We start from the raw sequence: 24,224 nt of genomic DNA on the forward strand, positions 1-24,224 counted from the left end.
CCCCTGCATCGGCAGGCGGACTCTCAACCACTGCGCCACCTGGGAAGCCCTGCTCTGGGATTTTTAATTCTTCTCTACTCTGGCTCCATCCCCACCTCCCTCAAAAAGTGGAGAAAGAGTAAGGGCAAGCTCTAGCCCTTTAGTTAAAAATTAAGTTTGGCATTTAGATCTTAAGTCATATTTCCTTTGACTTAATGTTCTTTTCCCCATATTTCTACATTTTAATATCATTTCTGACTTCCTGTTTCCTAACCCAGTTTCAATTTGGGGGAAATCTAACTCTCCTGGCTGACAGAAACATACTCCTAAGAATTTCGAACCCATATAATATTTTTGTGAAGGATCTCAAAAATAAAAGCAGCTTTCACCAGGTGTTCAAACCCTAATCAGATTAGTGGACTTCGTGTAAATAGATGGATCCAGTGTCAGTGGTCTGGAAGGGTACAAAGGGAGAAGCCCCAGGTGCAGTGCTTGTAGGGCTGGGGGAGTGTGGTGCAGGTGAGAGTATTTACTTTCTGTCATGCTTTGAAATGCTAAGATTTCCCCACCTTTAAAGAACAATGAAGAAGGGTATGCCCCTCTATAAGTAAATCTAAGGTAAAACCACCCAGAATTATATCACCTTGGCTGACTACAAAACATTTCCTTGTATAATTCTTATAAAAATCAGTTCTCATCGGATCATTTAAACAAGACCAGTTTATAAAAGTGTATTTACTGGACCAATCTTAGAAGACTGTTCTCTGTGAGGAGGAAACCCAGATACAGTACTTTAGCTGGCTGGGATAAATTCAGATTTTATAATCGAGGAACCTGGAAGCTTGGAGAGTTTAGTACCTTGTCCACTTTCACACAGCCAGGACTAGGACAGAGATCTGGTTCTTAGTCTCGTTTGCTTTCTCTTATACCCCGTTATGACTGTGCGGTGAACAGAGCATCTACCTAATATCAGTTCTGAGAGATGCTTTGCATCTTCTGGAATTTGATAGTGGTTTTGGGACCTTTGCCTCAAAGGGTTAAAAATGTCGAGCTTTTGTGAAGTCCGAGGACAGACCTTCACTGTAACTAGTTTTATGTTGTTTCCTTTTACAAGGAACTGTTTCTGTGCACCCTCTCCTCTCTTCTCAGGTATGATGACTTAGAAATTCTTTTTCACATATATGTACATGAGGAATGTAGGAGCCTTACAGTTAATGACTAACAAGAATGTAAGTCAGGAAGCTGTGTGGTAGAGTGGTGAGAACCTGTGATATTGGAACCAGGGGCCTGAGTTCCTGTCCTGCTGCTTTTACTCATCAGTTGAGTGACAGTGAACAAGCCTCTTAACTTCACTGAGCCTCAGTCTCATCCTGGGTAAAATGAAGTTAATAATGCTATTGCCCACGTTGCTGTGAGAATGAATGAATGAATGTATATCAACAACGTGTGCATATGTTTTGTGCCACACACTAAGTACTTTAAAGGACACCACAGAGGTGGGGGGAACTCAGTCTATACCCTCATAATCTGCTTTACATATTTAGAACAATCAGAGAACAGTAAAATATTGCATAGATTCCAGTATTACTTTAGTAATGGTGCATATGGAACGTGCAGTAGTTGCTGAGAGATGAGGCAGATGTTTGCTGGCTTCAGTAGATGGGAAAAGCATTTCAAACTCAGTATACCCCAAACCAAACTCATAATCTTTCCTCTAAAGGTGAATCTCTTCTGGAGTTCCCATTTCCTACTTTTCCATTTTGGGACTTACAGAGCTAGGAAACATCCTTACCACCATATCCAGTTGACCCCCATATCCAGCCCATCCCCCCAAGTCTCCATTGTCTTTCACTGACCACTTCAGTAGCATCCTAATTAGTCCCTTAAGTAGTCAATATTTTGCTTTTCCAGTCTAATAAATTTTTTCCTTTTAGTGGATTCCCACTGCAATCGGGATAAAATGCAACCCTTACAGTGTGAAAGAAACTCAGTCCTTTTGGACTCAGGGTAAAATCCAGTTCTTTAACATTGCCTGCAAAACCCTTCTTCTTTGGACTGCCTGGCTCTTCCCCCTAAACTCACCTTACACCCTTTGTCCGCTAGACACCCACACTCCAGTGAATGACCTTCCTTTGTTCTTCTAAGGTAATATATGTCCTCTTGCCTCAGGGCTTTCACATGTGCTTTTTTTTCTGTAGCTCTGTAGTTTCTCAGCTTTCAGATCTTAAGATATTCCTCATTAACACCTCTCTGACCCCCAGACTAGATCATATCCTGCTGACAGTCTGTTCTCAGAGCCCCTGTATGTAAATCTTTGGGTTTGTAGGTATGTATTTGTGCAAGATCATTATGTCCTCAATTCTAAAATGACTTGCCTTCTCACTTGGAGTAAAAAACCAAAGTCCTTTCAATGACATTGAGGCAAGTCTGCCCTCTATTCATCCAAACCCCCAACTCCTATACTTTCTCCCCTCCCTTACCCTATTCCAGCCACACAGGCCTCCTTGCTGATCCTTGTACATATAGATGCACTAAACAGACTCCTGCCCCAGGGCCTTTGTACTTGCTGTTCTCTCTGATGGGATGTTCTTTCCCCAGCTGTACAGGTGGCTTACTTTCTCACTTCTTTTAGATCTTTGCTTAAATGTCACCTCTGTGAGGGCTTCCTAAACCACCCTGTTTAAAATCTATGTATCACCCCTTGTAACGTGCTCCTTCTTTCCCTGTTTTATTTTTCTCCATGGTACTTATCAGCATCTGATATATTATAAAAGTTACTTGTTTATTTATTGTCATCCTCTTCTCACTCTGCTGTCAGCTCCACAAAGAATGAGATTTTTATCTTTTTCTGTTGTTGTTCGTTGCTGTAGCCCCAGTGCCTAGCGGTCGCTAGTGTCTAGTAGGCATTTTCTTTTTTTTTCTTTTTTGGTAGACATTTTCTAACTATCAGTTGAATAAATACATGAATGAATGACTTTGACTATTTTTCTCATTAAATTTTTAGCTCATGAGGGCATGGGAAATGTCTTTCATTTTCTATTTACTCTCAGCCCTTGGCACATTGTGGATGTACAGTAAATATTTGTTAGATAGATAGACAAATAAAAGGGTGTAAATTCAATTTAACCTAAAAAACAGTGATGTAACGGGACATGACCTTCATGGGTAGTGGACAGAGACATGGAAACTCTGCTTCAATTGGCATTTCATGTATGTGCCCTTTCCCTTCCCCTGCAGATGAATTGGGGGTAGAGCTGTGTGAGTGAGAAAATCACTTTTTGGTAATGACTCTTCAGTGACAAAATCCATTTGTCTCTTGTTTAACTGGAGACCAAATATCGTATATGTATAAATACAGATGTTTGTTTAGAACAAGTAGCATCATGATAGTAACATGTAAGATTTGGTTTTCTTGCAGAAAACGCTGTCCTGTATCAGAACTACAAAGAAAAGGCCCTTGACATTGACTCTGATGAAGAGTCAGAGCCTAAAGAACAGAAATCAGATGAAAAAATTGTGATTCACCATAAGCCACTGAGGCCTACGTGGAGCCAGCTCTCTGCGGTGAGTGTGTACCTTCTCTTTTTGTATCTGCGGGAGTGAGAAGACCAAGTTGTGGACATTATGCCTAGTTGTGCTTTTAATTTTTTCTACCAGTGATCCTGTAACCCTAAGGAGAAAGACTCTTCTTTTTAGATTGTGAAATATTTCTTGAAACTCTGCAGGCACTAGTGAGAACATGAACTTTGACAATTCTGATCAGGAAAATTTATCAGGTTTTTATAAAATAAAAGACTGATGTACCATGGACTCTGGAAACTCTTCCTACTCAGTACCTTTTTTTTTTTTTTTTTTGCGGTATGCGGGCCTCTCACTGTTGTGGCCTCTCCCATTGCGGAGCACAGGCTCCGGACACGCAGGCTCAGCGGCCATAGCTCACGGGCCCAGCCGCTCCGCGGCATGTGGGATCTTCCCGGACCGGGGCACGAACCCGTGTCCCCTGCATTGGCAGGCAGACTCTCAACCCCTGGGCCACCAGGGAAGCCCCCTTACTCAGTATCTTTTCTTGTTTTCTTTATAGAGTGTGTATGTAGTGGTAGCTTAATATATCCTGAGCTTTATCGTAATTATGGCTGTATATACATATGTATATGTATGATGTATGTACATATGTATATGTACCTACGCACAACAGGGAACTTATTACACTTCTTTCTTGGAAATTTCATTTGATAGGGACACATTTATATTTCCTTGAAAATGGTTAATGAATGGCATTCTGTTCTATCCCCCTGTGTGCATCTTTTGTTTGCGAGTATCTGACACTTTTGTTGATGAGTAATTTCTCCTCTCTGCATCAAACATCTTTTGTTTTTAGCCGTAATTTCTTCTCCTCCTGGCTTAACAGTGTCACAGTGTGATGCTTAGTTTACTTGATGTGACTTTGAGTACAGCATTTGTGGGCATCTGATGCATTACCAAGTAGGAAGGAGTTCCCGTGGCAGGCTTGGGTGGTGGGAGCGTTGCATGAAAAACAGGCCAGTGCACCTCTGTGAGTCCTTTGGCAATATGGGAGCACAAGTGATTCCCTCTTAAGTCGACACAAGCATTGTTCAGAGTCAGGAGTCTCATGTATTTAGGGAACCCGTCAGCATAAGTGAAGAAGTTGTATATGTTGGCCCTCATAAATTTGACCGTGGAAATGGGTGCATGTTGATAATGGGGATGACTTCTGACTCAGGCTCTTCCTCCTCTCTTCTGCCCTGTATTGGAATTCAGAATTCTAGAAACCAAGCCCTTTCTTCCTGTCTCTCTCACACCCCCTAATTTTGTTCTCAGGAGAAGTTATGTATTTCCAGTCCCCTCATGGTGTGACACCCTTAGTGTTATGCCACAGATTAAAATGCCTACAGAGGCAGAGCAGGTGGTGTTATAAGTGATGCTGGTGAGTGTAGGTGATGGGAAAGTGGCGGGGACTGTGGTCCATAGGCCTTGTATGAATTGAGCAGCGGACACTTAGTTCAAACCAGCCCCGTGTTACAGTATTTTCTGATATTTAAAAAAGAGAATACAGAAAGCCAGATTTTTACGAGTATTATGCTAATTCAAGTTTTAAAAAATGTTGTATGAGGGCTTCCCTGGTGGCGCAGTGGTTGAGAGTCCGCCTGACGATGCAGGGGACACGGATTCGTGCCCCGGTCCGGGAAGATGCCACATGTCGCGGAGCGGCTGGGTCCGTGAGCCATGGCTGCTGAGCCTGCACGTCTGGAGCCTGTGCTCCGCAACGGGAGAGGTGACAGCAGTGAGAGGCCCGCGTACCGCAAAAAAAAAAAAAAAAATAAAAAAAAAAAAAATGTTGTATGAGCCCAGCAATATCTATGGGCCAGACTTGGCTCCTGTGCTAACAGTTTGCAACTTCCGTGATGCTCCTGTGAATTTCGCAGTGGTGAGGTGGTATCATCTGTCCACAGAACCGGCATGTTGGTAGCCTTATTCCCTAATCTGATGACCTTGTGGTATTATATACCAATGCAGATACTTGGAAAAACTGGTGACAAGGCCCACACAGGCCAAGATGGCTCTAAATGGCTGTCATTCCATTGTTGGTATGGACCATTTGGTAGAAGATCCTCAAGAAGAAAACTGGATTTTTTGAGTTCTTTCTCTGGGACAGCAGCTGCGTTTGTTAGCACAGGCCTAAATCCTTCTGTTGTTCTCTGAATGCTAAACAAAAATGTGTACTTCTGTGTCACTTACACTCTGCTCCAGCTTAGCTTTAGTACCAAAAACCAGGCTGCCATATTTATGCCTCCTGGAGTTTGGCTTTCATTTAGATTAACAAATGCACACTGAAATAATACTACATATCCTTCAGTACAACTTCAAATATGGGCATGTGTTGTATTTGGCAAAGGATCAATGTGCCGATGCACCTTTTGTTAACAAGATTGATATCAGAAGACTATCTGGTGATAAAATGTAGAGCTATAAAATGGGTTCTAACTGCAGCATGTGTTATCTTGGATTTGAGTGTTCCCAGAAGGCTTGTGTGTATTTATTGTGTTGGTGGCAATTACACTTAATCAAAGCAGCATGATTGGACTTTGCCACTTGGCATCACTTGGGCACCAGCCTGCATTTTCTTTGTGCCTTTTGTGTCCCTGTTTCACTTTTAAAACATATTAATTTTTTTTATTATAAAGTACTTCAAGCATGTAGAAAATTTAAAACTTAAGTTTGTGTAATAGATTTCCAGGTACCTGCCATCCAGGTACCAGCTTGAACAGATGTTAACATTTTAACATATTTGTTTCAGGCTTTTATTTTTTGAGACAGATTCAGTTAACCATCCTCCTCTCCAGTCCTTTTCTCTTTCCTTCCTCCCCAGGGGTCATCACTGTCCTGAAGTTCTCTTCTGTCCTTCCCACGTGGGTTTTCTACCCACTAAAAAGTTGCAAGCAGCTCTGGCTCTTAGGGAAAACAACAGAAAGCAGTGATTACTTTTTTAGAAGCCTAGCAATTAGTAAATATCCAGGTTGCAGTTAGGACCCTAAAGAGAAGAGGCTTCATGAATTATGAAAAATGTCAGGATGTTTTCCGTAAGGGGTAGTCACCTCCGTTTCTCTGTCTGACCTTGTGCCCTGATCTCTCCTTGTAAAGGGGCTACAGTGTTTAGGGCAGGTTTTGGAACACTTCGACTTTCCATCATCTTTCCATGCTTAACTTTTAATAATACCAAATAAGTAGGGTAGTCCCCATCCTGTCTTTAACACAAAACTCTTCCTCAAGTAAGGCCTTGATCCCAGAAAGGGAATAGGACAAGGGGTTTTCTGGCAAAGGGGTTAGGTCTCAATTTGGCATCTACCTTGACTTTCTACTTGGGAGGGGTGCGTGTGAGCACACCTGTGCATTAGCTGCTGTTGATGGTTTTATTTTGTAAAAATCTCATATATATATATATATATATATATATATATATTTTTTTTTTTTCTGTACGTGGGCCTCTCATTGTTGTGGCCTCTCACTGTTGTGGCCTCTCCCGTTGTGGAGCACAGGCTCCGGACACGCAGGCTCAGCGGCCATGGCTCACGGGCGCAGCTGCTCCGCGGCATGTGGCATCTTCCCGGACCGGAGCACGAACCCGTGTCCCTTGCATCGGCAGGCAGACTCTCAACCACTGTGCCACCAGGGAAGCCCCAAAATCTCTTATCTTTGTTGCCAACACATGACTACCTCCTGAGGTGATGAAACTTTTATCAGTTGACTGTAAGAAGCATCCAGTATGCAGGAGACTCTTTAGAAGAGCCACAGTTTGCAGTCATTTCTGGTTGTTGTGTAAGGTCCTGAAGCCTTCAGTCTGTATGTAATTTGTCTTCGTGTGTTTGTTTATGATATGTCTCCTTTGGTTTTATTGGACAACCACGAAAGGTGGTTCTCCATGTATGGTGTTGGGACAGGTTTAACTGTTGCATTGTGGTCACCTAGGAATGAGGGAGAATTAGAACTGAGTAAGAGAGGCATTTAGTTGGGCCTTCATAGAATAGAGAAAGTCTAGGCTTCCCTAGTTGGATTATAGTGACTTAGTGGTGAATGTGGGTAGCAGTGTGGCTATGCTGACAGGGTCTCCATGTAGAAGTGGGGTGTTCTGCATTGTCAGGAACACAACCTGAGCTCCATGCTGTCATCAGATGGTGCCAGGCTTACTCTTCCTTCACTTGCTTGTCAGAGGATATTGATCTACTCTTCATCAGAAATATAGGATTTCTTCATTCCAGGGAACATAACTTTATGCTGCCCTTCAGGCCTTGGGGAACACTAATATATGAGAAATAAATGATCGTGGTTACCAGGTTTTAGTTGGTCATAAGTGGAAGAAATTTGAAGTTTCAATTTGGAAAGTCATTTTTGTCCTCCAGAGATCTGTGCCCAGAGAACCTGCCATACACAGGTGAATGGCCCAGCAAATCGCCTAAAATGGCATCGTGAGGACTGAGACAGCAGTTCTTGGATCTCTGGGCAAAGCTTGTGGGTTTGAAGAAAAATATTGATTGTATTATTAGTGTGGGATAGAACACTGAGTACCTGCTACAGTTAGTGCTAGGTGGGTAGCAGCTGAGTCCTCCATGCAAAGTGAGCTTAAGGTTTCTAATCAGTTTCACCCTTTAATGGGCTCCCAGAAGGATTTACAGTATTACTGAAAATAAAAAATCAATCTTGAAGTCTTTTTGCTTTTTGTCGTAACTTGACCCCTCCCCCCATCACGTACTATGCATTGGACTAAAAAATGACAGTTGCGAAACCCATGTTTGTTTTGTTAAGTTCCGTGACAGCCCCAAAGCCACACTTGCCAGCCATGCCCTGACCCCATTTGTTTGCCATGGGGTGTGTTTGTGTAATTTCCACCGCCTTGACACCCCAGGTACCTTTGACAAGGGTGCTCAGGCTCCAGAGTCAAAAACAAGCACACAGGCAAACTTTCTACTTGGATTCAATACCGAATGTAGTCACCTGACATACACCTACTATAGTCATCCTCTTACTGGACTCTTCCTTTATACTTGCTGACACGTGGCTTTATCAGTAATCTTAAATCATTTTGAATATTTCTTCAGTTTGCTCAAAAATTTTAAACTCTATTCTGGAACTGGTTTTTTATGTTTTCTTTAAAGTACGTCTTCAGCTGTCCTTAGTGTGGCTAACTAGGTTCATAGCTAGAATTAGGACTTTGGTCTCTTGAGTTCTGGAATCAGCTCCTACGACACACATAGTTTGCTCTGGTTGACCTTCTGGAACTGCCAAATGAGAAAGGGCGATTTGAAAAATGGCCATTTGATTACAAATGTAATTTCATTTAGTTGAAAATATAACACGCTTTGGAGTCTTCAGCAGTTCCATTTGGTGGGACTTATTCTTTTAGAATCTACACCATGTTTATTGTGAAAGACACTGTTTTCTACTGAAAATCAGAGCTCAACAGATGTAATAAATCTGAATATCCTTCTGTTTGCAGAAATGCTTAATGCATTTAGAGGTCATCAACAATTTCATCTTTTTCCCTTACATTTTCACACTTGTCTGAATTAATTTTCAGTTGTTCAGTGAGTTGCTGCTTAAAATAATCTCTTCAGTCATAGAATTTTCCATTTACATTTTTGCAACATAGCAGTCTCATAAAATTATTTTTTTACCTTAAATGGTGATTAATACCTTTTATCATATCTATCTTTTATGTTTAAAAAATAGAAAAAACATTCCCATTTTTCACATCTGGCTTACTTTTGGTACTTACAATGTAGACAGTTAGTCAGGGCTTTAGACGTGTACTCGTGCACACTGTTATGTTGGAGAGTAGGTCTCCTGGAGTGTTTGTATCTTTATAAACAGAACTGGAGGTCCATGTGCCTGGACCTGGGAAACCCAACAGAGATCCTGGTCCAGCTAAGAGGGCTGGAGCTGGGATCTGCTTAGCCTGGGGCAGGGAGCGGGCTCTGTTACACTCTTGTCATTTCCGTACAGTTAGATTGTGGTGTTCCCTCAACATTTTTGAAAATTGATTTTGACTATATAAGCAATACATAGCACATGTTCCATGAAAAAAAATTAAACATTTCAGATGAGACCAAAGTCTCTTTTGATCATATCTGCAATCCCAGTCTCTTTTGCCTTCTGTCTAGGCAATGCTGTTCTCAGTTTGGTAACGCTCTTCTTGAAATCCACGTATATACGTGTAAGGAAAAAGTAAAGATTATGTGCATTTACATAAATGATATACTGTGCAGCTATTACAACTTGTTTTTTTCCTGAACAGTGTGTCTTATAAATCATTTCACGTCTCTACACGATGATCTTTAGTGTTCTTTCTAGTCTCTGGGTTAGGCTATAGGATGGATATGCATTTCGCCATCTTTCTTTTCTGGGGAGCTATACCTGCTTTGAGAATCTGATAGAAGTTGTGAGCCATAGACCTTCTCTTTAGAAAAATGCACACACAAGTAGATGTGTGAAACTAGTTCATACTTTTTGTTTTTTTCAGTTTCAGTTTGGGAGTATTTTTTTCTTTTGACTTTATCTCCAAATACTGGGGATACCTCACTGTAGCTTCCTGTGTATTGAGTACATTTCCATGTTGTTCATGTCACCTTTAGAAGTTTTTCTTTTTCTGAATTATAGCAATGGTGGAGCTGTAACCCCTTCTGAAAAATATATAGAGACTGAGAAAAAAACTACTCTGGTTGGAGCTTAGTAAGCAAAGAGCAATTGAGTGGTAGATGTGCCAGTATTTATGTTGTTGATTCTATGGAGAGAACAATGGGTTGTGAAAATGTGGGTGTGTGTGCCTTAGGCCCTGAGGGCAGGTACGGAGCAGAAGAGACAAAGTGCTCCAAGAAAGGGGGAGGACATGAGCACAGGGATGTTTCATATTGGTTGGTGTAAGTACAAAAGGAGGTGTTTCAACTGGAAACCTAGACCTGGGTCCCAGACAAAGAGGGTCTTATTTCATTGAGCAGAAAATTGATGAGAGAGATTGATGAATGATTCCTTCATTCACCTAGTCTTTATGGAGGGCCCTGTTCTAGGCAGTGGAGATAGAGCACAAACAGACTCCACTTTGCTTTCATGTCCTTACTGACACCCTGAATGGCAAGACAGACACCAAATTATCCCACGTGTACACGTAGAATTGCTGTGTTAATGCTGTGAAGGACGTACTTGTGCTGCTCTGAGATCCTGTGGGAAGGGCACCTGTCTGGGCAAGATGCTGTCAGTCAAGGGAAGGTGGCAAAGGAGATGACAAGAGCTGCCATCTGATCAGCTACCAGATAAGTGTCAGGTCAGAGTTGTTGTTAGAGGGGCAGGTGCAGGCTGGAGGAGTCCCAAGCAGAGAAAACATCACGTACGCTATGCGGACCCTTCGGGGTGATGGAGGGTCAGAGGATTTGAGAAAAAGTCAGTGCACCTGCAGCTTCTTGATCTCTTTTCTTCCAGCCTCTACCCGTTGGGGGGTCCAGAGGCTCCATCCTTGGGGCTCCTCTTTTATCTGCACTCCCCTGGAGATCTCATCCAGTCTTGTGGCTTTAAATACATCATCTACTCTGATGATTTTCAAGTTTCTGTCTCTAGACTGGACCTTTCCTTGAGCGTCAGACAAGGATATTCAGCTTTGTTTCTGGTATCCAGCCAGCATCTCAAAGTTAACCTTTCCAAAAGTTGACTTCTGATCACTCCCTCCTCTCCCACCCAAATCAGCTTCTCTCATCATCTCTTCTTTTTCTCAGCAAATAATGACTCCATTTTCTACTTGTGAAGGTCAGAACTCTTAGAGCCTTTGCTCACTCTTCTCTTTCTCCCATAACCTCCTTCTGACTTGATGCAAAGTCTGTTGCCTGTAACTTCAGAATAGAGCTACTTCTCTGCTGCCACTCTGTCACTGTGGAGGTGGATTTTGTCCCCATTACTTCCCAGCTCAACTCCCTGCATCTACGTGGGTCCATTTTGGTCTCTTCTCCGTATAGCAGCTATGTAGTTATATTGTTCAATTGTGATCCTGTTAAAATGTACTGAGGTATTGTCCCTTTGTTCTGAACCCTCAAGTTATTTCTTACCTCCACTCAAAATAAAGGCCAAGCCTTACAGGGGCCAGGGAGGCTGTGTATTCTGGGCCCTGGTTACTCTCTGGACTCATCCCATGCTTGTTGCTCAGTTATACTGGTGTTCCTCCAATACAAGGTGCACTCTGCCTCAGGGCCTTTGCACTTGCTGTCTCCTCAGCTTCCAATAAATAGCTCTTCTTCCAGTGTCTTCCTGACACTTACCCCTCTAACATACTATGTGATTTACTTTTCTTGTTACTGGTCCATCTACTCCCACTGGAATAAAATCTGCATGAAAGCAGAGATTTTTGTCTGTTAGGTTTCCTATCCTATTCGTAGCGCATCATTGCCTGACTTACAGTAGGCTTGCAGTAAATATGTGGTGAATTTATGAGTGAATGTGTAAATGAATGAGTAAAGGCAAAAACCTAATCCCATAAGTGAAAATAACAGCAAAAAAAATCAGCGGGGAAAACAGCCAGGAAGTTTCCTATTTGGGACTATTTGGAGGCTGTTTTTAATTTTTATTTTAAAGGACAAATTCTTGACAGTTTGGCTACATCCTGGATTTAATAAATGTCTTTGATACATTAGGAAACTTGGTATCTTCATAGTTTAGAACTACCTATGGTAGGTATTTGCATACTATGAAGTCAAATTAAATTTACAGCCTCTCTCATCCTCCACTTGGTATTTCTTTTGGGGAGGTAGACGGATGCATTCAAGAACAACAGGAGTCTATAGGAATATAGTGTAATTCGGTAAAAGGAAAGAAGGCTCAGTTACTTTGAGGAGTTCTGAATAACTGTGGGGAAAGGCTCTATAATACTGAGCTTGCACTTGTGAAAATCATCCATTAGATTCTTGTATCTGCCCTATTGACCTTAAGATGTCCCCTTGTGGTGTCTCTTCTTTTGGTCCAGTGATGGGGCTATTCATCAGAGCCATATCCACAGAGTGATTTGTCTCCATGATGACTGACTAGAGAAATTGTCACCATCAAAATTACTGTTGAATCTTTAAATGTGGAACTAGTGCTTAAAAACTTTTTTCTCAAATTTGGTTGATTTATCCAGAGTACTTATAGCCTGTTGATGTTCTACATGATTAATCCGTACGCTTATGTCTTACAATTATTATGGCATTTATTATCTGTATATCTGTTATCTGGGGGAATAAGGACCATAGCCAATGGACAGCTTCTGCAGGAGGAAGTATTTTTGCCAGTAAAAGGAAATTGAAGATTATTTTCTCCTTTAGTGTAGGAGATAAACTCTGCTACCCATCCAACTGCAATAACATAAAAATGGAGTAGTTCATATTTGGGGCGGCAGGAAACCCTGCTTCTGGCGGTTATGTGCAAAGGAGTATGGCTGTTGTCTGCTCAACTCATAGTCAGCTGGGGTTAAGTTCTCAGTGTGAGCAGGCAGTGCAGATAACTGTAGCTATGGGACCTGTCATTGAATCATCATGATATTAATTTATTTACATGCAGTTAAATTATTAACACAGTGTTTGCAGAGGAGACTGTGCACCAGGGATTATACTAGGTCATTTCACTCAGCTTATGTCGAGCTTGTGACAATACCATGAGAGCGGGTACTATTTCTCTACTATATATTGAGGCAGCTGAGACTCCGAAGTGACAAATAGGGTGACTCTCCTACTATTTTCTTTAGGGTCTTGAGGTTACCTGGAACAGAGCCTCTAAAGTTTCGCTAAGTAATGGATGTGTACCCAGGGCTCTGGAAGAGCAGGAACCACATTTCTATCTGGTACTTGGCCAGGAATGTGACTCAGTCTCAGAAGTGGCCCGTTGGCTATTTCTTCTCATGAATTGGCTCATTTGCCCTTTTTGCCAGGTCTGTCTTCTCTCCTGAGAGCTCCTGCATACTCAGAGTTTCTGAGTTCTTGTAACTTAGACTTGAGGTTACCTAGCATGGTCCAGCCCCTCATGTTATCCTTGCAGCTTCCATGTATAGCTACCCAGGTCAATTTCTTTCTTTCTTTTTTTTTTTTTAACATCTTTATTGGAGTATAATTGCTTTTCAGTGGTGTGTTAGTTTCTGCTTTATTACAAAGTAAATCAGCTATACATATACATATGTTCCCATATCTCTTCCCTCTTGCGTCTCCCTCCCACCCTCCCTATCCCACCCCTCTAGGTGGTCACAAAGCACGGAGCTGATCTCCCTTTGCTATGCAGCTGCTTCCCACTAGCTATCTACCTTACATTTGGTAGTGTATATATGTCCATGCCACTCTCTCACTTCATCCCAGCTTACCCTTGCCCCTCCCCATGTCCTCGAGTCCATTCTCAACGTCTGCGTCTTTATTCCTGTCCTGGCCCTAGGTTCATCACAATCTTTTTGATTTCATATATATGTGTTAGCATACAGTATTTGTTTTTCTCTTTCTGACTTACTCCACTCTGTATGACAGACTCTGGGTCCATCCACGTCACTACAAACAACTTAATTTCATTTCTTTTTATTGCTGAGTAATATTCCACTGTATATATGTGCCACATCTTCTTTATCCATTCATCTGTCGATGGACACTTAGATTGCTTCCATGTCCTGGCTATTGTAAATAGAGCTGCAATGAACATTGTGGTACATGACTCTTTTTGAAATTATGGTGTTCTCAGGGTATATGCCCAGTAGTGGGATTGCTGGATCATATGGTAGTTCTATTTTTAGTTTTTTAAGGAACCTCCATACTGTTCTTCATAGTGGCTGTACCAATTTACATTCCCACCAAAAGTGCAAGAGGGATCCCTTTTCTCCACACCCTCTCCAGCATTTATTGTTTGTAGATTTTTTGATGATGGCCATTCTGACTGGTGTGAGGTGATACCTCATTGTAGTTTTGATTTGCATTTCTCTCATGATTAGTGATGTTGAGCATCCTTTCATGTGTTTGTTGGCGATCTGTATGTCTTCTTTGGAGAAATGTCTATTTAGGTCTTCTGACCATTTTTGGACTGGGTTGTTTGTTTTTGTGATATTGAGCTGCATGAGCTGCTTGTATATTTTGGAGACTAATCCTTTGTCAGTTGCTTTGTTTGCAAATATTTTCTCCCATTCTGAGGGTCTTTTTTCTTTTTTTTTTTTTTTTAACATCTTTATTGGGGTATAATTGCTTTACAATGGTGTGTTAGTTTCTGCTTTATAACAGAGTGAGTCAGTTATACATATATATATGTTCCCATATCTCTTCGTCCCATTTGTTTATTTTTGTTTTTATCTCCATTACTCTAGGAGATGGGTCAAGAAGGATCTTGCTGTGATTTATGTCATAGAGTGTTCTGCCTATGTTTTCCTCTAAGAGTTTGATAGTTTCTGGCCTTACATTTAGGTCTTTAATCCATTTTGAGCTTATTTTTGTGTATGGTGTTAGGGAGTGATCTAATCTCATACTTTTACATGTACCTGTCCAGTTTTCCCAGCACCACTTATTGAAGGGGCTGTCCTTTCTCCACTGTATATTCCTGCCACCTTTATCAAAGATAAGGTGACCATATGTGCATGGGTTTATCTCTGGGCTTTCTATCCTATTCCATTGATCTATCTTTCTGTTTTTGTGCCAGTACCATACTGTCTTGATTACTGTAGCTTTGTAGTATAGTCTGAAGTCAGGCAGCCTGATTCCTCCAGCTCCATTTTTTGTTCTCAAGATTGCTTTGGCTATTCGGGGTCTTTTGTGTTTCCATACAAATTGTGAAATTTTTTGTTCTAGTTCTGTGAAAAATGCCAGTGGTAGTTTGATAGGGATTGCATTGAATCTATAGATTGCTTTGGGGAGTAGAGTCATTTTCACAATGTTGATTCTTCCAATCCAAGAACATGGTATATCTCTCCATCTGTTTGTATCATCTTTAATTTCTTTCATCAGTGTCTTATAATTTTCTGCATACAGGTCTTTTGTCTCCTTAGGTAGGTTTATTCCTAGATATTTTATTCTTTTTGTTGCAATGGTAAATGGGAGTGTTTTCTTGATTTCACTTTCAGATTTTTCATCGTTAGTATATAGGAATGCCAGAGATTTCTGTGCATTAATTTTGTATCCTGCTACTTTACCAAATTCATTGATTAGCTCTAGTAGTTTTCTGGTAGCATCTTTAGGATTCTCTATGTATAGTATCATGTCATCTGCAAACAGTGACAGCTTTACTTCTTCTTTTCCGATTTGGATTCCTTTTATTTCCTTTTCTTCTCTGATTGCTGTGGCTAAAACTTCCAAAACTATGTTGAATAAGAGTGGTGAGAGTGGGCAACCTTGTCTTGTTCCTGACCTTAGTGGAAATGCTTTCAGTTTTTCGCCATTGAGGATGATGTTGGCTGTGGGCTTGTCATATACGGCCTTTATTATATTGAGGAAAGTTCCCTCTACACCTACTTTCTGCAGGGTTTTTATCATAAATGGGTGTTGAATTTTGTCAAAAGCTTTCTCTGCATCTATTGAGATGATCATATGGTTTTTCTCCTTCAATTTGTTAATATGGTTAATCACATTGATAGATTTGCGTATATTGAAGAATCCTTGCATTCCTGGAATAAACCCCACTTGATCATGGTGTATGATCCTTTTAATGTGCTGTTGGATTCTGTTTGCTAGTATTTTGTTGAGGATTTTTGCATCTATGTTCATCAGTGATATTGGCCTGTAGTTTTCTTTCTTTGTGACATCCTTGTCTGGTTTTGGTATCAAGGTGATGGTGGCCTCGTAGAATGAGTTTGGGAGTGTTCCTCCCTCTGCTATATTTTGGAAGAGTTTGAGAAGAATAGGTGTTAGCTCTTCTCTAAATGTTTGATAGAATTCGCCTGTGAAGCCATCTGGTCCTGGGCTTTTGTTTGTTGGAAGATTTTTAATCACAGTTTCAATTTCAGTGTTTGTGATTGGTCTGTTCATATTTTCTATTTCTTCCTGATTCAGTCTTGGCAGTTTGTGCATTTCTAAGAATTTGTCCATTTCTTCCAGATTGTCCATTTTATTGGCATAGAGTTGCTTGTAGTAATCTCTCATGATTTTTTGTATTTCTGCAGTGTCAGTTGTTACTTCCCCTTTTTCATTTCTGATTCTGTTGATTTGAGTCTTCTCCCTTTTTTGCTTGATGAGTCTGGCTAATGGTTTATCAATTTTGTTAATCTTCTCAAAGAACCAGCTTTTAGTTTTATTGATCTTTGCTATTGTTTCCTTCATTTCTTTTTCATTTATTTCTGATCTGATTTTTATGATTTCTTTCCTTCTGCTAACTCTGGGGTATTTTGTTCTTCTTTCTCTAATTGCTTTGGTCTTTTGGTCTTGTTTATGGTTTCCTTTGCTGTGCAAATGCTTTTAAGTTTCACTAGGTCCCCTTTGTTTATTTTTGTTGTAATTGTCATTTCTCCATGAGGTGGGTCAAAAAGGATCTTGCTGTGATTTATGTCAGAGAGGGTTCCTCCTGTGTTTTCCTCTAAGAGTTTTATAGTGTCAGGCCTTCCATTTAGGACTTTAATCCATTTGGAGTTTATTTCTGTGTATGGTGTTAGGGAGTGTTCTAATTTCATTCTTTTACATGTAGCTGTCCAGTTTTCCCAGCACCGCTTATTGAAGAGGCTGTCTTTCCTTCATTGTATATTCTTGCCTCCTTTATCAAAGATAAGGTGACCATATGTGCGTGGGTTTATCTCTGGGCTTTCTATCCTGTTCCATTGATGTATATTTCTGTTTTTGTGCTGATACCATATTGTCTTGATTACTGTAGCTTTGCAGTATAATCTGAAGTCAGGGAGCCTGATTCCTCTAGTTCCGTTTTTCTTTCTCAAGATTGGTTTGGCTATTCGGGGTCTTTTGTGTTTCCCTATTTGCGCGCCAGAAGTCTTGGTTGGGCCATTCTCTCTCTGAAGGCTCTGGAAGAGAATCCTTCTTTGCCTTTTCCAGCTTCTGGTGCCTCCTAATGTTCCTTGATTTTTGGCAGGGTAACTCCAATCTCTTTCTCTGTCTTTACATGGCCTTCTCCTCTGTGTCTCTGTATCCTCTCTTCTTCTTTTATAAGGACACCAGTCATTTGATTTTAGGGCCCACCCTAAATTAAGGATGATTTTGTTGCAGTGGTAAATGAGAGTGTTTCCTTAATTTCTCTTGTAGATTTTTCGTCAGTAGTGTATCGGAATGCAAGAGATTTCTGTGCATTAATTTTGTATCCTGCTACTTTACCAAATTCACTGATTAGCTCTAGTAGTTTTCTGGTAACATCTTTAGGATTCTCTTTGTGTAGTATCATGTCATCTGCAAACAGTGACAGCTTTACTTCTTTTCCGATTTGGATTCCTTTTATTTATTTTTTTCTTCTCTGATCGTTGTGGCTAAAACTTCTAAAATTATGTTGAATAATAGTGGTGAGAGTGGACCATCCTTGTCTTCTTTCTGATTTTAGAGGAAATGGTTTCTGTTTTTCACCATTGAGAATGATGTTGGCTGTGGGTTTGTCATATATGACCTTTACTGTGTTGAGGTAAGTTCCCTCTATGCCTACTTTCTGGAGAGTTTTTATCATAAATGGGTGTTGAAGTTTGTTGAAAGCTTTTTCTGCATCTATTGAGATTATCATATGGTTTTTATCCTTCAGTTTTTTAATATGGTGTATCACATTGATTGATCTGCATATACTGAAGAATGCTTGCATTCCTGGGATAAACCCCACTTGGTCATGGTGTATGATCCTTTCAATGTGCTGTTGGATTCTGTCTGCTAGTATTTTGTTGAGGATTTTTGCATCTATGTTCATCAGTGATATTGGCCTGTAGTTTTCTTTCTTTGTGACGTCATTGTCTGGTTTTGGTATCAGGGTGATGGTGGCCTCGTAGAATGAGTTTGGGAGTGTTCCTCCCTCTGCTATATTTTGGAAGAGTTTGAGAAGGATAGGTGTTAGCTCTTCTCTAAATGTTTGATAGAATTCGCCTGTGAAGCCATCTGGTCCTGGGCTTTTGTTTGTTGGAATATTTTTAATCACAGTTTCAATTCCAGTGCTTGTGATTCGTCTGTTTATATTTTCTATTTCTTCCTGGTTCACTCTGGGAAGGTTGTGCTTTTCTACAAATTTGTCCATTTCTTCCAGGTTGTCCTAAAATGGACATATAGTTGCTTGTCGTAATCTCTCATGATCCTTTGTATATCTGCAGTGTCAGTTGTTACTTCTTTTTCATTTCTAATTCTATTGACTTGAGTCATCTCCCTTTTTTTCTTGATGAGTCTGGCTAGTGGTTTATCAATTTTGTTTATCTTCTCAAAGAACCAGCTTTTAGTTTTATTGATCTTTGCTGTTGTTTCCTTCATTTCTTTTTCATTTATTTCTGATCTGATCTTTATGATTTCTTTCCTTCTGCTAACTTTGGGGTTTTTTTGTTCTTCTTCCTCTAATTGCTTTAGGTGTAAGTTTAGGTAGTTTATTTGAGATTTTTCTTGTTTCTTGAGGTATGATTGTATTGCTATAAACTTCTCTCTTAGAACTGCTTTTGCTGCATCCCATAGGTTTTGGGTTGTCATGTTTTCATTGTCATTTGTTTCTAGGGATTTTTTAATCTCCTCTTTGATTTCTTCAGTGATCTCTTGGTTATTTAGTAGTGTATTTTTTAGCCTCCATGTGTTTGTACTTTTTACAGTTTTTTTCCTCTAATTGATATTTAGTCTCATAGCTTTGTGGTCAGAAAAGATACTTGATACGATTTCAATTTTCTTCAATTTACCAAGGCTTGATTTGTGACCCACGATATGATCTATCCTGGAGAATGTTCCATGAGCACTTGAGAAAAAAGTGTATTCTGTTGTTTTTTGCATGGAATGTCCTATAAATATCAATTATGTCCATCTTGTTTAATGTGTCATTTAAAGCTTGTGTTGCCTTATTTATTTTCATTTTGGATGATCTGTCTCTTGGTGAAAGTGGGGTGTTAAAGTCCCCTACTTTTATTGTGTTATTGTCGATTTCCCCTTTTATGGCTGTTAGCATTTGCCTTATGTATTGGGGTGCTCCTATGTTGGGTGCATAAATATTTACAACTGCTATATTTTTTTCTTGGATTGGTCCCTCGATCATTATGTAGTGTCCTTCTCTGTCTCTTGTAATAGTCTTTATTTTAAAGTCTATTTTGTCTGATATGAGAATTGCTACTCCAGCTTTCTTTTGATTTCCATTTGCATGGGATATCTTTTTCCATTCCCTCACTTTCAGTCTGTATGTGTCCCTAGGTCTGAAGTGGGTCTCTTGTAGACAGCATATATACAGGTCTTGTTTTTGTATCCATTCAGCCTGTGTGTTTTGGTTGGAGCATTTAATCCATTTACATTTAATTTAATTATTGATATGTATGTTCGTATTACCATATTCTTAATTGTTTTGGGTTTGTTTTTGTAGGTCATTTCGTTCTCTTGTGTTTCGTGCCTAGAGAAGTTCCTTTACCATTTGATGTAAAGCTGGTTTGGTGGTGCTGAATTCTCTTAACTTTTGCTTATCTGTAAAGATTTTAATTTGTCTGTCGAATCTGAATAAGATCCTTGCTAGGTAGAGTAATCTTGGTTGTAGGTTTTCCCCTTTCATCACTTTAAATATGTCCTGCCACTCCCTTCTGGCTTGCAGAGTTTCTGCTGAAAGATCAGCTGTTAACCTTATGGGGATTCCCTTGTATGTTATGCTGCTTTTCCCTTGCTGCTTTTAATATTTTTTCTTTGTATTTAATTTTTGATAGTTTGATTAATATGTGTCTTGGCGTGTTTCTCCTTGGATTTATCCTGTATGGGACTCTCTGTGCTTTCTGGACTTGATTGACTATTACCCTTCCCATGTTAGGGAAGTTTTCAACTATAATCTCTTCAACTATTTTTTCAGACCCTTTCTTTTTCTCTTCTTCTTCTGGGACACCTATAATTCGAATGTTGGTGCGTTTAATGTTGTCCCAGAGAACTCTGAGACTGTCCTCAGTTCTTTTCATTCTTTTTTCTTTATTCTGCTCTGCAGTAGTTATTTCCACTATTTTATCTTCCAGGTCACTTATCCGTTCTTCTGCCTTAGTTATTCTGCTGTTGATTCTTTCTAGAGAATTTTTAATTTCATTTATTGTGTTGTTCATCATTGTTTGTTTGCTCCTTAGTTCTTCTAGGTCCTTGTTAAACGTTTCTTGTATTTTCTCCATTCTATTTCCAAGGTTTTGGATCATCTTTACTATCATTATTCTGAATTCTTTTTCAGGTAGACTGCCTATTTCCTCTTCATTTGTTTGGTCTGGTGGGTTTTTGCCTTGCTCCTTCATCTGCTGTGTGTTTCTCTGTCTTCTCATTTTGCTTAACTTACTGTGTTAGGGGTCTCCTTTTTGGAAGCTACAGGTTTGTAGTTCCCATTGTTTTTGGTGTTTGTCCCCAGTGGCTAATGATTGTTTAGTGGCTTGTGTAGTCTTCCTGGTGGAGGTGACTGGTGCCTGTGTTCTGATTGGTGGGTATGGGTCTTGTCTTTCTGGTGGGCAGGGCAGATCATGTGTTTTGGGGTGTCTGTGAACTTAGTATGATTTTAGGCAGCCCTTCTGCTAATGGGTGGGGCTGTGTTCCCGTCTTGCTAGTTGTTTGTCATGGGGCATCCAGTACTGGAGCTTGCTGGCCTTTGGGTGGAGCTGGTTCTTAATGTTGAGACCGAGACCTCTGGGAGAGCTCTCGTGAATTGTTATTATGTGAGGCCAGGAGGTCTCTGGTGGTCCAGTATCCTGAACTTGGCTCTCCCACTTCAGAGCCTCAGGCCTGACAGTAGCCCCGACCACCAAGACCCTGTCAGCCACACAACTCAGAAGAAAAGGGAGAAAAAAAGAAAGAAAATCATAAAATAAAATAATTAAAATATAAAAGTAATAAAAAAAAAGAAGAGAGCAACCAAACCAATAAACAAATCCACCAGTGATAACAAGCACTAAAAACTATACTAAGATAAACATAACAATCAGAAACAAGTCAGTCGCAGACAGCAAAACCCCAAGTCTACAGTTGCTCCCAGAGTCCACCGCCTCAGTTTTGGGTTGATTCGTTGTCTAGTCAGGTATTCCACAGATGCAGAGTACATCAGGTTGATTGTGGGGATTTAGTCTGCTGCTCCTGAGGCTGCTGGGAGAAATTTCCCTTTCTCTTGTTTGTTCGCACAGCTCCTGGTGTTCAGCTTGGATTTGGACCCACCCCTGCGTGTAGGTCGCCTGAGGGCGTCTGTTCTTTGCTCAGACAGGACGGGGTTACAGGAGCAGCTGATTCGGGGGCTCTGGCTCACTCAGGCCAGGGGGAGGGAGGGGTACGGATGTGGGGCGAGGCTGCGGGCGGCAGAGGCCAGCGTGATGTTGCACAGCCTGAGGTGTGCCGCACGTTCTCCTGGGGAAGTTGTCCCTGGATCACGGGACCCTGGCAGTGGCGGGCTGCACAGGGTCCTGGGAGGGGAGGTGTGGATAGTAACCTGTGCTTGCACACAGGCTTCTTTGGGGCGGCAGCAGCAGCCTTAGCACCTCATGCCCATCTCTAGGGTACGCGCTGTTAGCCGCGGCTCGTGCCCATCTCTGGAGCTTGTTTAGGCAGTGCTCTGAATCCCCTTTCCTTGCGCACCCCAAAACAATGGTCTCTTGCCTCTTAGGCAGCTCCAGACCTTTTCCCAGACTCCCTCCCAGCTAGTTGTGGCGCACTAGCCCCCTTCGGGCTGTGTTCATGCCACCAACCCCAGTCCTCTCCCTGGGATCTGACCTCCAAAGCTTGAGCCTCAGAACCCAGCCCCGCCCACCCCGGTGGGTGAGCAGACAAGCCTCTCAGGCTGGTGAGTGCTGATCGGCCCTGATCCTCTGTACGGGAATCTCTCCGCTTTGCCCTCTGCACCCCTGTTGCTGTGCTCTCCTCTGCGGCTCTGAAGCCTTACCCCCTCCGCCACCCGCAGTCTTCACCCGTGAAGGGGCGTCTAGTGTGCGGAAACCTTTCCTCCTTCACAGCTCCTTCCCACTGGTGCAGGTCCCATCCCTATTCTTTTGTCTCTGTTTTTTCTGTTTTCTTTTGCCCTACCCAGGTACGTGGGGAGTTTCTTGCCTTTTGGAAGGTATGAGGTCTTCTGCCAACGTTCAGTGGGTGTTCTGTAGGAGTTGTTCCACGTGTACATGTATTTCTGATGTGTTTGTGGGGAGGAAGGTGATCTCCACGTCTTACTCCTCTGCCATCTTGGAGGTCCCCCCAGGTCAATTCTCTTGAGAGAGAATCATATAGGCTCAGCCACTTTCCCCCCACTTAAATAGGTCACTTAAACATTTACTGTTATTTGATCAGGTGCTTACGTAGCTCTTTTCCAATCAGCTTTGGCCTCCATGATGGTGTGAAATGTGGGCTCTTGGGCGGCTGCTTTTGCAGAAGCTCTGAGTAGAGCAGCTTTTCTTCTGTGGGTGAGTGGGAGTGTTAAGTGACATGACCAACATATCTAGTGTAAATTTACATATGGTGGAGTTGACATTGCAACCATGGTCTATATCAGTGGCTTAACATAATGAGAAATATATTTTACTTGTAAGCCAGTAGGTGTGTTCATGGGTGCATGTGTCTGTGTATCTCAAACAAAAGCTTTACAAAGCAGAAGTTACTCTTAATACATGCAGTGCACTGTGGTATTCTCTATTCTGTCCTTTCTGTTTTGTTACCTTTAAGTAGATGACAATCAGAAATTCTTGGGCTTTATTTTGCTATTCACTAAGAGGTTATAAGCTTGTAGCTTGAAAACGCTGGTATCTGACTGCAGAATTCATTTGTATTGCACTGCATTGTGCTGGATGGGGCAAACAAATCAAACTGAAAACCAGTACCTGCGCTGCAGGAACTTAGAAGCTGGTTTAGGAGACAATAGAAATGAAAGGTTTAAGTGATGTTTTTGAAAGAATGTAGGACAAAATGCAAAAATGAATGACACAGATAGATATCATAGAAAGCAGTAAAGGTCAGGAAAGTGCTCTCTAGAGACTCTGACTAAAACTAGATGGGCTAGATGGGCAGAAGAATGGAAAATAAAAGCAATAGAAGTATAAACTATTGCTTGAAGGAAGCTTGAGATATAGGTAAATGGGAGAACAGTGGTAATTCTGTGCCTATTTCTCAGGTCTCCTCCATATAATAATAAGGTAATTCCTGTCCAGTGGAACCACTGCATGCTTTGAACATCTCATATAAAACATCAGTCCACTTTTTTTTTTTAATTTTAGTGTTTTGGCTGTACCATGCATCATGTGGAATCTTATTTTCCTGACCAGGGATCGAACCCGTGTCCCCTGCAGTGAAAGTGCGGCATCTTAACTACTGGACCTCCAGGGAAGTCCCTGTTAGTTCACTTTAGTATCCATTTTTCCAAAACAGGTTTTACTCAGCTTAGATTTTATTGCCAATCTAAGAAACTAACTTCAGGGCTTCCCTGGTGGCGCAGCGGTTGAGAGTCCGCCTGCCGATGCATGGGACGTGGGTTCGTGCCCCGGTCCGGGAAGATCCCACATGCCGCGGAGCGGCTGGGCCTGTGAGCCATGGCCGCTGAGCCTGTGCGTCCAGAGCCTGTGCTCCGCAACAGGAGAGGCTACAATGGTGAGAGGCCCACGTACCGCAAAACAAAAACAAAAACAAACAAACAAAAAGAAG

At 41.3% G+C, this 24,224-nt stretch overlaps 1 protein-coding gene across 1 annotated transcript in view; it reads left to right on the forward strand.

Annotated features, from left to right (window-relative positions):
- Positions 1-24,224, forward strand: part of ARHGEF26 (Rho guanine nucleotide exchange factor 26) — a 159,682-nt gene that overhangs the window by 3,164 nt on the left and 132,294 nt on the right. The window contains exon 3 of the mRNA XM_007471986.1: positions 3,398-3,543. Coding sequence (XP_007472048.1) covers positions 3,398-3,543 — 146 coding nt within the window. The remainder of the gene's footprint in view (positions 1-3,397; positions 3,544-24,224) is intronic.

Source organism: Lipotes vexillifer, unplaced genomic scaffold (genome assembly GCF_000442215.2).
Source record: "Lipotes vexillifer unplaced genomic scaffold, Lipotes_vexillifer_v1.1 scaffold46, whole genome shotgun sequence".
Taxonomy (NCBI): domain Eukaryota; kingdom Metazoa; phylum Chordata; class Mammalia; order Artiodactyla; family Lipotidae; genus Lipotes; species Lipotes vexillifer.